We start from the raw sequence: 16,809 nt of genomic DNA, 5'->3' as shown, positions 1-16,809 counted from the left end.
AGATTTCCCTGTGTGCAATGGTTTTGCTACATCCCACTAATTTTGATATGCTGTATTTTCATTGAGTTCAAAGCATTTAAAAATTTAAAATTTTCCTTGATGATGATTCCATTCATCAGTTAGAAGTGTTGTGTAATTTCTGAATCGTTGGGGATTTTCCAGCTGTCATTCTGTTATTGGTTTCTGTTTAATACTGTTAAGGTCCATGAACATACTTTGTATGATTTCTGTTCTTTTACATTTGTTAAGGTTTGTGTTATGGATCATAATATGGTCATACTTGGTGAATGTTCCATGTGCATTTGAGAAGAATGTGTATTTTGCATTTGTTTATAAATTACCATTTATAAACAATTTGATTGATGGTATTGTTCAGGTAATCTTCATCCTTACTGATTTTCTGCCTACTTGTTCTATCAGTTATTATGAGAGGAATGTTGACATCTGTAAATATAATCATGGATTTGTTTATTTTTCCTTTTAATTCTATTAATTTAGTCTCATGTAATTTGAAGCTCTGTTATGTCAAATAAAATAATCAAAAGGGTGAGAATCTAGTTTAAAGAGCATGCCATCCAGGAAGCACAAACTCCAGAGAATGGAAGCCAGTGTTCTGAAGTGTAGAAGTTTGGGATCGTTTATACAGACAAAGTTTAGGGATGCTTAACAGAATCTCAACATCTTTCTGTACAAGGCTTAAGGCATAGTTACTATACAATGATCTGATGAGTTGAGGTGACCTTTTCCTTTTGAGAAAAAAGGTATATTTAACATTACACACTGAAGAAGTAAAAGTCATGGGGTCTTTTGCACCATCTGGTCTGCATTAGATACAGGACAATAGAGGAGGCAATTAAGCTATAACAAAGATCAGTGATTGGAAGTGGGGGGAGTCTGGTCTCTGGAAGCCAAAGTTGTAAACATGCTACATGACTCAGTCTCCGGGGCTTAACCTCCCCTTTGGCATAATCAATTTAGAGGGTCCTGAAATTTTATTTTCTTTTACAGTTTTTATGTACATATGCATTTAGGATTGTTATAGTTTGTTGGAAAATTGACCACTTTATAATTATGTAATGTCTCTCTTTCTTGTTCTGAATTCTACTTTGTCTGATATAAATATAGCAACTCCAGCTTTCCTTTAATTAGTATTTGCATGGTATATCTTTCTTTATTCTCTTACTTTTTATCTACCTTAAAGTCTTTGATTTAAAGTGGGTTTCTTGTAGACAGCATATATTTATATATTGCTTTTTTAAAAAATTCAATTTGATAGTTTTTATGTTTTAATTAATGTGGTTAGATCATTTATATTTAAAATGATTATTGATATGGTTTGATTAAAATCTACCTTCTTGCTAATTTTTTTCTATTTTTTTAATTCTTGGTTCCTTTTTTGTTCTTTTTTCTCCCATTTTCTTGAGCTAATTGAGCATTTTTAATGACTCTATTTTATCCTCTCTGTTGACTACTTATATCACATTTAAAAATTGCAGCTATTGCCCTAGAATTTAAAATATGCATTTTAAATTAATCTGAAACCACCTTCAAATACTAAAGTGCTTCCCATGTAGTATTAAGATCATACAACAGTATCTTCCTAATTCCTCACTTTAAATATGTCTCTCCATTGTCTTTTTTGCTTCCACAGTATCTGATGAGAAGTCTGTGTTGATTCTTATCTTTGTGGTTTTTGTATTTTTTTCCTCTGGCTGCCTTTAGAATTTTCTCTTGGTATTTAGCTTTCAAAAGTTTGATTGTAGTATGCTTAGATGTAGTTCATTTCTTAAAATGTATTCTGCTTGATGTTCACTGAGATTCTTAGATCTGTGGGTTGGTTTCACTGGTGAAATTTACCAAACATTAAGAAATACTGACAATTCTGCACAATCTCTTCCAGAAAACAGAAAGGAAGAGAATACTTCCAAACTTATTTTATGTGGCCAACATTATCCTAATTCCAAAATCAAACAAAGACATTTCGAGAAAAGAAAACCAAGGACCAATATCTTTCATGAACATGGAAGCAAAAATTTTTAACAAAATATGAACAAATTGATATATAAAATGATAATACATCACAATTAAGTGAGATGAAAGAATGGGTCATTAATTTTGGAGAATTCTCAGCTATCACTTTTTCAAATGTTTTCTCTGTGTGCTCTCTCCTTCTGCAATTCCAATTATATGTACAGTAGACCATTTAATGTGGTCTCACAACTCTTGGATATTATTTTCTTCCCCATTCTTTTTACACTTTGTTTTTCAGTTTGGTTAATTTCTACTGACTTATTTTTAAGTTGACCAACTCAATTCCTCACCCCTGTTGAGTTACTGATGAGCCCATTGAAGGAATTCTTCATTTCTGTTACTGTGCTTTTCATTTCTAGTAATTCCATTTGATTATTTCTCATAGTTTTCATCTCCCAGCTAAAATTGCCCATCTGATATTGCATGTTGTCTACCTTTTCCATTATAGCCTTAAATATATTAATCACAATTATTTTAAATTCCTGTCTGATAGTTACAACATCTGTGTCATATCTGAGTCTGTTTCTGAAGATTACTTTATGTTTTCCAAGTGTGATTTTTTTCTTGCCTCTTTGTATGGCTCATCTGAATATCTTTTTTTTTTTTTTTTTTTTTTTTTTTTTTTACTAAAAACTGATCATCTTGTATAGGACACAGATACTGTCTTGGAGATCAGCCTTCCTTTCCTTCTGCGAGGCCTTTGATGTGGGATTTTGTGTTTGCCTAGTCAGGAGTTGGGTGGGATTTGAGGTTTGTTGTTACTGTGTTATCCTCCGTGCATCACAGACTTTACATTTCTCTAGTGATACCTTGTTTCTGGGTAGGTGCTGGTTTGGCACCTCTATGTCTGTACTCCCCTCTGGGTCTTGCCTTTGCAATGTGCCCCATAGAGGATCTGTCTCTTCCAGCTCTCTCAGACATACTCTGTGTTACTTTTACTCCCCTTGGTTAGCCTGATGGTGAGGGAGGAAGGCGTTCCTCCTGGTGTGCAGATGAAAGCTCATTCTCAGGCAGGTGCTGTCGCTGCGTCTGAGGAGAGTGGCCTTTGCAGGAGCTCCTGTTCCTCTTCTAGCAGCAATTCTAATGCTGGCCTGTGCTCTTGCCCTCCTCCCAAGGGTAGTGTGCCTTTTCCCCTGCTCCCTTTCCCCAGATGCAGTGGGATCCTACCAGTGCCCTAAGGACACAGATTTTGTGCTCTTCTCTGCAGATTATGGCTTTTGTTCCTTAGGGGAGACGAGGCTGCGAGAAGATTTGGCAGTGGCCACTGCTCCCTCTCCTCAGTGAGTACCAGGAAGGAAGCGGCGTTACTTTGCTAGGGCTGCCTTGACAGAAGACCACAGGCCGTTGCTTAAACAGCACAAATATTTTTTTCTCACAATTCTGAGGCGAGACATCTGAGGTCAAGGAGCAGGTAGGGTTGGTTAGATATTAGATGGCTGTCTGCTCCTCCTGGTGCCCTCACGTGCTCTTTCCTCTGTGTGTGTCTGTGTCCAACATAGTTTCTTGTCTTCACTGAGATGGCTGGTTGGAAATTATAAGTCTTCTATTATATCTTTAAATATGTTTAAAACATGTTTTTATTTTCTTTGCGGACACGAGTTATGAGTAATGTAAAATGTCTTCTGTCTTCCTTTCACAGCTTTCTTGTCCATTTCTCTCTAATCCTTTCTTCTTTATGTTCATTTTTATTTGTGTTCACTTTTCATTACCTTTCTTTTCTATTTCTCACATTGTTTATTTTCCTTTTAGCTGCTTCTAGTCTTGACTTAATATTTTCTATTTTATCTGCCTTCTTGGAAAAAACTCTGCCAGGTTGTAAAGACACAGAGAAAGTGAACAATATATTTGACAGACAGTATGACTCAGTGCTGATAGCTGGACTCAGGTCTGGATTTCAGCTGTGATCTGTCCTTACCAGCAGTGTCATGTCGTAAGGAATTGCGGTCAGGTCCTTGTGTGTCCAAAACAAGTTCTTTCAACACCGGCCTTGGCTAAGACAAGATTGCACCTGCTGGTGTTGCTTTCCAAGTGTAGCAGGGAGGCGCACAAAGCTACTAGTCTGGAGACCTCAGGTGTTCAGGAGTGGAGAAGCCAGAGCCATGGATGATAGCGAAGGTGTAGTGGGCCGGGGGAGGTGTATAGAATTTTGGATAAAAAGCATGAGTTTTCCAAGTTCTCATATGTTGTATTTAATTTTTCTGATTTTTCTTTGTTGTTTTTTGTCAGACTTAGTATTTGATTTGGTTTGTTTCTAGAGGGATAAGCCACTTCTGATCATGGAATACTGGGTCGGCTGGTTCGACAAGTGGGGAGATACACACAATGTTAAAGATGCGAATGGTAAGCGTTCTGCAGTGAGTCGTGGATCATTCTCACAGTTCTCTGCTAATTAATTCGCTCATTCAGGCCCAAATATTCATCCGCTCAACCCCTGTTAGGTACAAGTACTCAGCAGGCCCTGAGGACATGCTGAGGAATAAAAATTACATGGTACCACCTGCCCCCGACAAGCTTATAATTTAGTAGAGTCGACAGATCATTGAAAAACAAAATAATCAATATATAGTTCCACATTTGGCAGGCACTTTGAAGCAAGCAAACAAGATGCAATGATAGGAAAGACAGGGGGCAGACCTGCCCAGGAAAGGTAAGGTGGCACAGAAGGTTCTCTGAAAAGATGACTTCTTTGAAGAAGGTGGTGCTAAAAGTCTTAATCATATCTGGAAAACGCATAGTCCCTTTCCACGGAGTTGTCAACTACATGGGAATCACGGTCAGGAGACAACAGGCAGGCGGCTGAGAGCAGGGATACTGGAGCCGAAGAGGTCAGGGTTTTTCTCTCCGCTCTGCAGCACTAGGCGTGTGACCAGAGACCGGCTGCTGTCACTGCTGAGTCTCAGTGTCCTCATCCAAGGGAGGGGCTGATCCTGAAACCTACCCCTTAGAGTGGTTTAGAGGATTAAATGCAGCTGCTTAGAACAATGCCTGGCAGTTGTAGTTTACTTAATAAAACTGTGTTGCTACTAGATATATTTTGCTGTAGCTATTATGAAAACAAGCTCACTTGTATATGAAGGAAAACCATTGAAAAATACGTGGTGACTGAAAAAATAGAAAAAAAAAAAAAAACCCAAAAGAAAACACTACTATCACCATGAATATCACCACCACCAAAATACCACTACACCACCAGCAGCAGCAATACAAACTACAATAACATCACCACCAAAACCAATAACACCGCAAAATAACACCACCAATAACTACATAACACTACCGCCAACTACAGTAACACCACCACCAACACCAATAACAGCACCACCACAAAATAACATCACCAACAACACCAATAACAATAACACCACCAGCAACTACAATAACACCACCACCACCACCAATAACAATAACACCACAAAATAACATCACCACCAACTACAATAACACCACCACCAACACCAATAACAATAACACCACCACCAACTACAATAATACTACCACCACCACCACCGTCACCACCAAACAACAGTTTTCTGATCTCTTGTATGTCAGGCACTATGCCATATTTCTTACATATATTATCTCATCAATGAATTTTCTCATCAGTCCCATGATGTAGTAGGAATTGATACCTTCACTTAACAGGTAAGGAAACAGGCTCTGAGAAAGACAATAGGCTGCCCAAGTTTGTACAGAGTAAAGAGCATGGCCAGAATCGAATCCCATGTCTAACTGACTTTGAACCTTCTTGCTTCTTATTGTGGCCTTTGGAAAGATGATTGTGTGTGTTAAAACAAGGTGGCCAAAAGAAAGCTTCTGTGGCTAAAGATTGAAAACAGCCATTTGACTATTGCAGTGGTTCTAAGCCAGTGTCCCCAGAGGCATTACACTAAAAGGTAGTAATGAGGGTAGACTAATTATTTTCACAATTCCAGAAACTTTAATGAAAATTAGATGTTTAAGTGACATAAGAGTTCTTAGGGTTTAAGCAAAATGATATATAACAAAATCAATGTTTTTCCTCATTAATGTTATAATGAAACATAGAAGGAACATTGTTATACAAGGACCTGCTATATGTCGTTTTGCTTAGAGTCAGTTTCCAAGAACCTGTGGCTGATGCTACATGAGGACTCACTATAATTGACTGTGGGCTGGGGATCTGGAAGTAAGATTGCACCAGAAACTTCTGCCTCTCCCTAATTTCTAACTTTCTCTATGTTCTCTTCTTCCCCTTCTACAGATGTTGAACACACTGTGTCTGAATTCATCAAATATGAGATCTCCTTCAACGTTTATATGTTCCATGGTGGAACCAACTTCGGGTTCATGAACGGGGCCTCATATGTCAGGAGGCACATTGGTGTTGTCACTAGCTATGGCAAGTGTCTGCTGGTGTGGCTGCTGGGGATTCATAGGGGAGGGTCCGGACGCATGTCCTGGCATTGTCCTGGCCTCTGCTGAGCACTGACGACTTCTGGATTTATTTTCCTTTCTTCTGTGATGTTCATACTGCCCCAGCAGGCGTTCATGGCAACAGACGGCTTCCCAGGCCTTAGAGCTCCACGTCACGCTCTCGTCCACTGACCCCCTTGATTGAACCTTCTCAGAGGGATAGGAAACACATGGTGGTTGCTGTCAGGCATGGTCAGGCAGGGCCAGGCAATCCAGACAGAGGAGAGAAAGAGGATCCACTAGAAAGGGAATGGAGGGAGGAGCCCAGTGCCCCCAGGAAGGGCTGTGGGGAATGTTCCTAGATGGGCCTGACACGTGCACACCCCAGCCCAGGATGGAATGGAGGTAGGGACATGTGTCTCCTTCCGTCTCACTCTCAGTGGCCCTGGCCCACCTTGTGCCAGCGGTGCTGAAACAGGGCTGCTTTGGGGGACCGGGTGGCCCCTGACAGGCTGGTGTCTTGCAGACTATGACGCTGTGCTGACAGAGGCCGGGGATTACACAGAAAAGTACTTCAAGCTTCGAAAACTTCTTGGAAGTGTCTCAGGTACTCAGCAAGCATGTAAAGAGAGGGCTAGCCCTCCTCATGGGGCATCTGTGTGCTGTGAAGAGTGAGGAAGGCAAAGATGTCCCCTATGGCAGCAGCTTAATGAAGCTCTTGAGGACAATAGTTCAAATCCTGGTTTCCCACTTCAAATCTGTGTGGTTTTCTTTTTTTAAGTGTCTCTAAACCCTTTAAGCTTCAGCTTCTTCCCTGAAACATGAAGGTAAGGATCCTGGTCTCCTGTGATGATTGTGAAGACTAAGGAAATTGCTATCTGTAAAGCTCTTAGTATCATGTATGGCATAGTAACCCCAAACAGAAAAGCAAAAATGATCCTGTTTAATTGTATTTATTTAAATGAAGTTAGTTAAGCATCTACTAAGGGCTAGAAACTAGTGAGCACTGGCATTGCCTAAAGGTATATGGCAAAATCCTTGCTCCCTAAGAGCTCTGAACTACAAGGCCATCAACCCTCAGAGGGCTCTGTGTCTATTGGGTGTGTGTGGCTACAAAAGCGTTCTAACTTAGTTATTGCATGTTTACCATCACCCTTGGAGAAGCACACCCATGTCCCAAAGTAGGACCCATTTCTCTTGTTGGCTCTGGGATGCAAGAGATAGGGATGGGGACGGGGAGGCTGAGGGAAGGCAGTGGTCATTTCAGGCACTTCTCACCCTGTGACCCATTTTCATTGCAGTAATTCCCCTGCCCAGCTTACCAAAACTTACTCCCAAGGCTGTGTATCCTCCTGTGACAATGACGCTCTACTTGCCACTGTGGGATGTCCTGCAGTACTTAAATGAGGTGAGTACTGCTTGAGAAGAGGAATAGGAGTGGCCACTGGAGAGATGGAACAGAGATTCCTTCAAGGAACTTTTCATTGGGAAGTGTGATAATTAATCCTCTGCATTTTGTCCAAATTTAGAACCACGAGCTCTTTCCAGGTGGACTGTGAGGGGATTTGAACTTGAAGAATCAGTGTGTGTAGGGAAGGGTAGTGGGATATTAGAGGATCCTGTTCCCAGCTCAGATGGAGCCATCTGGTGAAAGCTGTTTGGAACTGCATGAGCCACATGGGACCCACATGGGACCCACATGGGACCCACATGGGAAAGCTGCCGGGCTAGGAACCCATGAGACTGAGCGCCTCTCTTCCCTTCACCATCAACTAGGACATGTCACTGAACCCCTGTGGGTCCCTGCTCCCCCTTTAAAATGAGACTACCTGTCCTATTTTGAAGGAAATGTGAAAGTTGTTTGAAACTGGTACTCTTGATATTGGTTTCACTTCTGCTATCACTATTTTAAATAAAAAATAGTGACTGGCCCATTGTAGATGCTAAAAATGTTTGTTTAGTGCATGATTCACCACTCAACTTCAGCTATTTTAGAACACACTTCACTCACTCTGATAATTAATTCTTAATGATTATAGCCATTGCTCCCTCCTCACCATGCCCCACCATCCCCTGAGTTGCCTGGCGGTGGACATCTGAACCACGAGAGCATCCTCACATAGCATCTGTTTTATTATGTCCCATTCAAAGAACTGGGGGGACCATTAGGCAGGACCACACAAAGTGACCAGGATCTTAGGAAGAAGGATCCTGACTTCTCACCACTTTGGCTTCTGTTCCCACCATGTCTTCCTCATAGCCAGTCAAGTTGAATCAGCCAGTCAACATGGAGAATCTTCCTATAAACAATGGAAGTGGCCAGTCCTATGGGTTCATCCTCTACGAGACCCCCATCTGCTCCGGAGGTCACCTCCATGCTCTTGTTCATGACACAGCACAGGTAGGTTCAGCAGGCTCTCCGGGATGACATGCAAAACGTTTAGCCTAACTCTGCTGTTGGGGAAGGCAGTTCGTCACCAGCCCATGTTCCTATTTGACAGTATTCTGAAGCACCTACTACGTGGGAGGCATTGGGAATGATAAGTCAAGTCAAATAGACGCTCTTTCTGCTTTATCCCAACCTAAACTCTGCTGGGCCCCCCTAGCCAGCTTCTAGCCATCTGTGAGCACCATGGCTAGTCCCTGCCTTCATACTGACCTCCTCTGCCCCAGCCACAGCCTCTCGTCTCCCTTTCTTAAGGCGGGCCCAGCAGTCTGATGCCTGCTTTTCTTTTGCAGGTATTTTTGAGTGAGACAATTGTAGGAATTTTGAATGAAGATATTCGGGCTCTGCAAATTCCTCAATTCAGGGTATGTAATTCAAGAGTCCAGGTGATGCCCTGAACCTCTCACTCAAATGCAAACACAGCCCGTCCTGAGACAGACCACCTCCTTTCTCCACCACAGCCCTCTGCTTCTGCTTCTTGCTTAGGGGCACACCAGGGAGAGTGCAGGGCTGCAGGCGTGACTGCGTCTCCCAGGCCCTGGTGCGCGGGGAGCCACAGCCCATGCACGCTCTAGTGGGAGTGCAATTCCCAGCTAAGCCCTGAGTCAGTTGTCGGCCCCTGTTTGGGTCTCTGATTAAAGACACAACTGAGTTTCTCTGCCTTTCCTGATGGGATCAGCAGAGGAGAAGGGGAAGACTGAGTGTGGACTAGGAACGCAAAGGGGTCCTTGTGAGACAGGGAGGCCTGCTGGGCTCGGGAGCCTCCTTTTCTCCCATTTGCTCATCTTTCCATCTGGGACTCAGAGAAAACATGGGTTCTAGAGCAAGAGCCCCTCATGGTCATGTAGTCTCTGTGAACTGGTCTGTCCCGAGCAGGGCTGTCAACTTCTGAGGATCCTGGTGGAGAATCAAGGACGAGTCAATTTTTCCTGGAAAATACAAAATGAGCAGAAAGGTGGGCTCTCGGGCCTGAGAAGTGGGCTGTAACTCCTCTTCAGTGACTTGGGACCTAAGACTGTGGCTGTGTGGGGGTTGGGAGGAAAAATGGGCCCCTCAGCAGTGGGAGTACCTGGGTTCTAGGACCAAAGATGCAAATGTCTTCCCCGTCCATATCCTGCCTTCTCTGGTTCTCCAGGGCAGGAAAGCAGAACAGCTGTGTTGGGTGCTGGGTTTTCCTGGAGCAGGGCCCAGACTCCTTTTGGGGATTTCAGGGAAGTTCCAATGCTAAGAGGGGAACATTCTTGGTAGTATGGAAACACAGTAAGAAACCTTCAGCCATGGCAGCTCAGAAGAATGTGTGCCCTCCTGGCTGAGCCCTTGCTGCAGGCACACACGTGTCTGCCCTTTGCCCCGGACGCTGGAGAACATCCCGCCCTTGTTCAGATTCTCTTTCCTGCCTCCCATCTGCAGGATTAACTGGGTCTGTTACCATCAATAACACTCCCTTGGAAAACTTCACTGTCTATTCTCTGGAGATGAAAATGAGCTTCTTCGAGAGGTACGCTCTCACCTGCCCCCACGGACACTCTGAGCGTCAGGGAACTCTGAGATTTGAAACCCTTCACTTTGCAGATAAACAGCCCAAGATTCAGAGAACTGCAATGATTTACTCAAGGTTATCAGGTGCTTTGGAGTCAGGACTAGAGCCCCTAGAACAAGTCTGCTGATTTCAATGTAATGTTAACACTCCCAGTCTAATATAATACAATTGCCTGAAACAAACAGAGTCCTAGTCCTGGCTAGGGAAACCGGGCGTGGACACTGGGACTAGAGTTGGGAGGGGTTTTCCTTTCCCTCATGACTTGGCCCTTCTTCCAGGCTCCGCTCTGCCACCTGGAGGCCTGTCCCAGGTAGCTATCTGGGCCCTGCCTTCTACTGCGGTACCTTGAGGGCCGGCTCTTCTCCCAAGGACACCTTCCTGAGGCTGCTGGTAAGTGAGGTGCCCTCTGCGCTCTCCTGTTCCAAACACCTATTTTATTTTTAAAGAGTCTGGAAGCAAAGCCATAGTGTTCCTGGCAGGAATACTTCCCTTTCTTCCTTTCCTCTTCTTCCTCACCTCCAACCAAGACCTCCAACGTTTCTCAGTCTTCCTAACTTATTATTGTCTAGAAAACAACACATCAAAACACAATCGAAAAATTCAAACAATCACAAGATGTAGAGAGCAGAAGGTACAAGTTCTCCTTCAGATCCACCCCATTCCAATTCCTCTGCTTCTCAGGGCTAACCTCTGCCAACAGTTTGTGTGCGTTCATAATATAACTTTACCTAAATGCACACAGTCAGTCTTTTTTTACACTAATGGGATTATACGATAAATTATATCCTGCAACTTGCTTTTCTTTTGGGGGGGGTGGCAGGTTAGTTTTCACCTAGACTATTTTTATGCATAAACACACAAAAATGACATAAATGCACAAAATATGAATGTACAAATCAACAAATTATCACTAAGTGAACTAGTGAATAATCATCTAATTATCATTGAGATTAAAAAGTATTGTTGAGGGGATGGGGGTGGGGGGAGGGGATGGGTGCATACCTACGTGATGAGTGCAATGTGCACTGTCTAGGGAATGGACATGCTTGAAGCTCAGAGTCGGGGGATCGGGGGGCATGGGCAATATATATAACCTGAACTTTTGTACCCCCATAATGAACTGAAATAAAAAAAAAAAGTGCTCCTAAACAGGAACCCAGGAGAACCTCAGTGATGTTTGCTTGCACTTGGTTTCTTAAGGTGGCTATGTCAATTTTATCACGCTGTGGTTTCATCTCCAGTTATGTAAGAACAAACTCATTGCACATCTTTATATATACATCCTTTTTACCTAGCCAAAAGCATTGTAGTTTCATAAATATAGTTAATTCCTTATCAGCCTTGTCAGTGCTAAGCAGTAGGTTGGAGTAAGGTAATAAATCTCTTTGAATAAATTGGTTATTGTAGATGAACAGCATGATACATGAGGAAATATTGACTATTCATGTTTTTCTTGCAGAATGAGATTTGTATCAAAATAAAGAACTTCTGTACCAAAAAAAAAAAAAAAAAAAAAAGTATTGTTAGCACCCTTCCCAAATACTGACTCCCTTCTCCCCAAAGATAGCTGCTATCTTGACTTCTAACACTTTAGGCCAGTGTTTCCTATTTTCACTTTATATAATTGAGTCATATGGCATGTGTTCTTTTTTAATATGGCTTCTCTAATTCAACGTTGTTTGTGAGATTCAGCCATTTGTTGATGTTACAGTGATTTGTTCATTTCACTGTTGTATATATGTATTCACCTTTAATAAATATTCCATAAGTTATTTAATGATGGGCATTTGGATTACTTCCAGTGTTTGTCTATGATAAATAATTAAGTGAAGGTTTCTTTTGTGTTTATGTTCATGGCTGAGATATCTTTGTCAGGTTTTGGTACCAAGGTTTAGGACCTTCACAAATGACTTGGGAAATGAAGTTTGTGCAAAACTAGTGTTTCTTAAACATTTGATCAGTTTCATTAGTGAAGGCTTCTAGAGTTGGCATTTTCTTTGTGGGAAAGTTTATAAGTGTGGATTCAATTCTTTCAAGATTAAAGTATTATTCAGATTTTGTGGTTCTTTTAAAGTTTGTTTTGGTAAAATATATTTTCTAGGAATATTTCCATTTCATATAAATTTTCAAATAGCTTTAAATTTTCTGTTTTTGATGTCTAGATCATCTACAGTGGCATTTTCTTTTTCATTTCTGTTATAGGTTATTGGTGTATTCTCTTTTTTTTCCTTGATAAATCTCACCAGAACATTATCGATTTTATTAATCTTTCAAAAGCAGTGCTTGGCTGTGACTCTTACTATATTATGTATCTCTTTTCTGTTGTTTAAATTTCTGTCATTATCTTTATTATTTTGTGTATTTTTTAGTTTATGAGTAATTTGTTTAATTTTTTTTTTTTTTGGGTGTCAAAATCCGGGAATGAACCTGCTTGATTTTTAATAATTTCTTGAGATAGATACTTAGATAATTGATTTTCAGTCTTTATTCTTTTTTAATATATGAATTTTGGCCATTAATTATCATTTAAGCATGGATTTGGTTGAATTCTGTAACTTGTTACAAGATTTTTTATTGAGGTGAAATTCACATAACATTAACACTTTTAAAGTGAACAATTCAGTGGCACTTAGTACATTTACAGTGTTGTGTAACCACTACCTCTAGCTCCAAAACATTTTCATCACCCCAAAAGGAAAGGCTATACCCATTAAGCAGTCACTTCCCCATTTTCCCCTCCTCGCACCACCTGGCAACACCAATCTTCTCATTACCTTTATATTTGCCTATTTGGATATGAGCCTTATGCTTTTTATTTTATTTTTTACATAGAATAAGAATAAATTTAATACGTTTCATTTTTATAATTTAGGAATTGGATTCTTCCAAGCAAGAATTCAGCATGTACATTATCATAAGCCATGTTTTGTATCAGTGCATTAGTAATTTTGATACTATATTTTATATTATACAGGTAGTGTTTCATATGGAAGTATAGAAAAAAGTTATAGTAAGAAAAATGATGTTTACATAGAAAGAGACGAATCATTTTAGGGTGTTGTTAATTGGATAGTTGTTGCCTTTGGGTTACCATGTTAGCCTAAAAGTTTTATCATAGGTACAAATTCTATTTAAAAAAATATTTAATAAGAAACAGCGGATACTAAAGGTAAGCACTTCACACATAGGTGTGTGTGACTATAGTTAGCAAGTTGACTTCAGTATTGGCATTTTAGAACATCTGATTTGGTAAGGAACTGTCAGGCAAATTAAACCCAACCAAGAAGGAGAAGGTCTGTAAAGTATCCTGCAGATTATGGCCAATCTTCTTAAGACTGCTGGAATTACAGAACACCTACTCTTGCTCTTTTACTTCTGAACTTTAAGTTTGAACTTCACTTTCCCTTCATATGGCTGTGGGGATTGTCGAAGATCATATGCTCCACAAGGATTTGCACATGATGACAACTGCCATGTTCTTGGGGACATTGAGGAGCTTCCCTGGGACCAGAAGGTTTCTGCGGTGGGGCTGTGCTTCTTTCCTGTAGTAAGGGAAGTGGTGTAGACTGAAGGTGCCATTTGGCAGTAGTACTCAGCCTGCAGGGGCTGGATGTCCTGGTGCTGTTGTACAGAAAGGTGCAGTCTACTCTGGGGCCTGTGCTCTTGTTGGGGAGAAACTTGATGATTTTTTACCAATGAGTTTATACTTTTGTATGCTTCTCTGGTGCTGCTTAAAGTCCTTTCTTTTCAAGTTGAAGGACTCCCTTTAGCATTTTTTGTATGTCAGGTCTAAGGTGATGAACTGTCTCAGTTTTCACTTGTCTAGAAAAGTATTTATGTCTCCTTCATTTTCAAAAAAATTTCAAAGTATTATGGGGGTATAAATGTTTTTGGTTACATGGATTGTTTTTGTAAGAATGCTCAAGTCAGAGTTAAAATTGTGCCCGTCACCTAGATAGTGTTCATTGTATCTATTAGGTAGGTTTTCAACCCTCCCGTCTGCCCCTCTCCCCCTGCTTGATTTCCTTTGAGATTTACTACCCTATGTGCACATGTGTGCTCATCAGATAGTTCCAGTTTAATAGTGAGTACATGTGGTGTTTTTTTCCCCATTCTTTAGATACTTCACTTAGGATAATGGTCTTTATTTTTGAAGGACAGTTTTGCTGGGCATGGTATTCTTGGTTGACAGTTTTTTTTTGTTTGTTTTGTTTTTTTTCTTTTAGCATTTTGACCATATCATCCCACTCCCTTCTGGTCTGCAAAGTTTCTGCTGAAAATTCTTCTGATAGTCTTATACCCCACAAATATTTTTGTATTTTATTTTCATCATCAATGAATTCAAATATTTTCTAACTTTCCTTGTGGTTTCTTTTTTGACCTGTGGATTTCTTAGAAGTATTTTTCTTAATTTCCCAGTATTTGAATATTTTATGGTTATCTTTGTGCTATCAATTTCTTGTTTAATTACACTGTAGTCTGAGAACTGTAAAATATGTGAGGACTTGTTTAGTTCAACATGAGATCAAACTTGTAAATATTCTGATGTGCACATGAAAGAATATGTGTATACTATTACATGTTAGATCAATATTCTATATATGTCAATTAGTTCAATTTTGTTGATTATCTTGTTTCAAATATTTTATATCTTTATTGATTTTTGTTTGCTTTGTCGATCAGTTAGTAAAAGGTTATATGGAAAATTCCCACTACAGTTGTGAATTTGTTTATTTTTCCTTATTCTGTCAATTTTGCTTATATACTTTGCATTTGTATTTTTAGCTTCCCTGTATATGACATATACATTCATGGTAAATTAAGGATTTTATTATCATGAAATGTTCCTTTTTATCTCTAATAATGCTTCTTACCTTAAAGTCTCATTTTACTGACATTAACAGAGCTATAACAACTTTCTTTTGGTTAGAGTTTACATGTTTCATCTTTTTCCACTGTTATTCTTTTATTTTTTTCAATGCCTTTATGTCTTTGATGATTCTCTTATACATAGCATACAACTGCTTTATTTAAAATCCAATTCAGCAATCTTTGTCTTTTAATTTAGAGCATTTCAGAGATGCCAATTTTATGTTTTACATTTTGCTTTAACCCTGAATAAGCAGAGGCCTCTAGTGGACAAACTGCCTGGTTGCATCCTTGTTTCTCCATTTTCTTTCCCTAGCTCTTGGTCCTGTAATTCTTCATTATATTGCAAGCAGATTTTTAAAAACTGAGTATCTTTGATAGCTCTTGTCAGTAGTAGTGTTCATCTCTATTACCTTGTATTTATTTCTGGAAGTAGAAGACCTGACTTTTAAAAAAATGTAACATTATATATCACAGGACAGGAACAACAGTAGTATTACTATTAAAGGGTTGGTTCCATTCATGTTTTTTTCTTTCATTCCTAGATGGCAGGATAGAAGTTCTAGAATATATCCCATTCTAAACTCATTTCCATGTTGAGTGCCATAATCATGTCAGTCTTGCTCTCACTCCCCAAGTGCCTTAGATTTTACCTTGCCAGTGTTCCTATGTCTTAAGTCACCATCCCTTCCAGAACTGGAATTATGGATTTGTGTTTATCAATGGACGAAACCTTGGGCGATATTGGAATATTGGGCCTCAGGAATCACTTTACCTTCCTGGCACCTGGCTTCATCCAGAAGACAATGAGGTGCGTAATCCCAACTTCTACCTTGAAATCTCATAAAATTTCAAAGATCGAAATGCAAATTGCAGCACCTTTCCCCTCCTGTACTGAATAGGCTTCACCTTCTTACTTTTAGCCTCTCTTTTCTTCCCAGATCATCCTGTTTGAGAAGATGAAGAGTGGCTCAGACATCCAATCTATAGACTAGCCCAAGCTGAAAAACTGTCTTCTATCACATTTCCTGGATTGTTGCAGTTCATTTATAAGTTGATTTTGAGGAAGAAGATTTATGTGAAGACCATCAAACACAGTATTGCTTAGAATAGCAAAAATGTGAAAATCTAAACAATCAACAGATGAATTGTTACATATGTTATAGTATTTCTACATGATGCCTATTGTTAGGTTTTAAAAAGTCTTCAAAATATTTAATGAGTTATTTATCTAGTTAAATGCTTAATCCTTAGCAGGTTCTTATTCTCTAATTGAATGTACCTTTAGCCAGATATGAATAAAATAAAAATAAATTTTACTTCTGCTTCCCATAATCAATTGGAAGGAAGGGAGAGGTCCCTAGCCTGGGGGAGAGTAAGGATACTGCTCTTGCCATGCCAGAGAGTATTGCATATGCTGACTGGCAAACTTGTGGTATTGCTCTCTCTCTCTGTGCATGTGCGTGTGCGTAGGAGCATGGGAGAGCAAAGGGCAATGAACAATGTCTTTAGGCATGTCCCTGCAGCTGTG

General features: G+C 40.1%; 1 protein-coding gene across 1 annotated transcript in view; it reads left to right on the top strand.

Moving 5' to 3' along the window:
• Positions 1-16,273, top strand: part of GLB1L3 (galactosidase beta 1 like 3) — a 32,930-nt gene extending 16,657 nt beyond the window's left edge. The window contains exons 10-20 of the mRNA XM_069468632.1: positions 4,287-4,371; positions 6,272-6,409; positions 6,950-7,030; positions 7,725-7,831; positions 8,684-8,824; positions 9,163-9,234; positions 9,746-9,824; positions 10,280-10,367; positions 10,688-10,799; positions 15,973-16,089; positions 16,220-16,273. Coding sequence (XP_069324733.1) covers positions 4,287-4,371; positions 6,272-6,409; positions 6,950-7,030; positions 7,725-7,831; positions 8,684-8,824; positions 9,163-9,234; positions 9,746-9,824; positions 10,280-10,367; positions 10,688-10,799; positions 15,973-16,089; positions 16,220-16,273 — 1,074 coding nt within the window. The remainder of the gene's footprint in view (positions 1-4,286; positions 4,372-6,271; positions 6,410-6,949; positions 7,031-7,724; positions 7,832-8,683; positions 8,825-9,162; positions 9,235-9,745; positions 9,825-10,279; positions 10,368-10,687; positions 10,800-15,972; positions 16,090-16,219) is intronic.
• Positions 16,274-16,809: the final 536 nt, after the last annotated feature.

The sequence above is a fragment of the Eulemur rufifrons genome, chromosome 6, assembly GCF_041146395.1.
Source record: "Eulemur rufifrons isolate Redbay chromosome 6, OSU_ERuf_1, whole genome shotgun sequence".
Classification (NCBI taxonomy): Eukaryota; Metazoa; Chordata; class Mammalia; order Primates; family Lemuridae; genus Eulemur; species Eulemur rufifrons.
The sequence above is the reverse complement of the archived record's forward strand: the minus strand, read 5'-3'. Positions and strand labels throughout refer to the sequence as shown.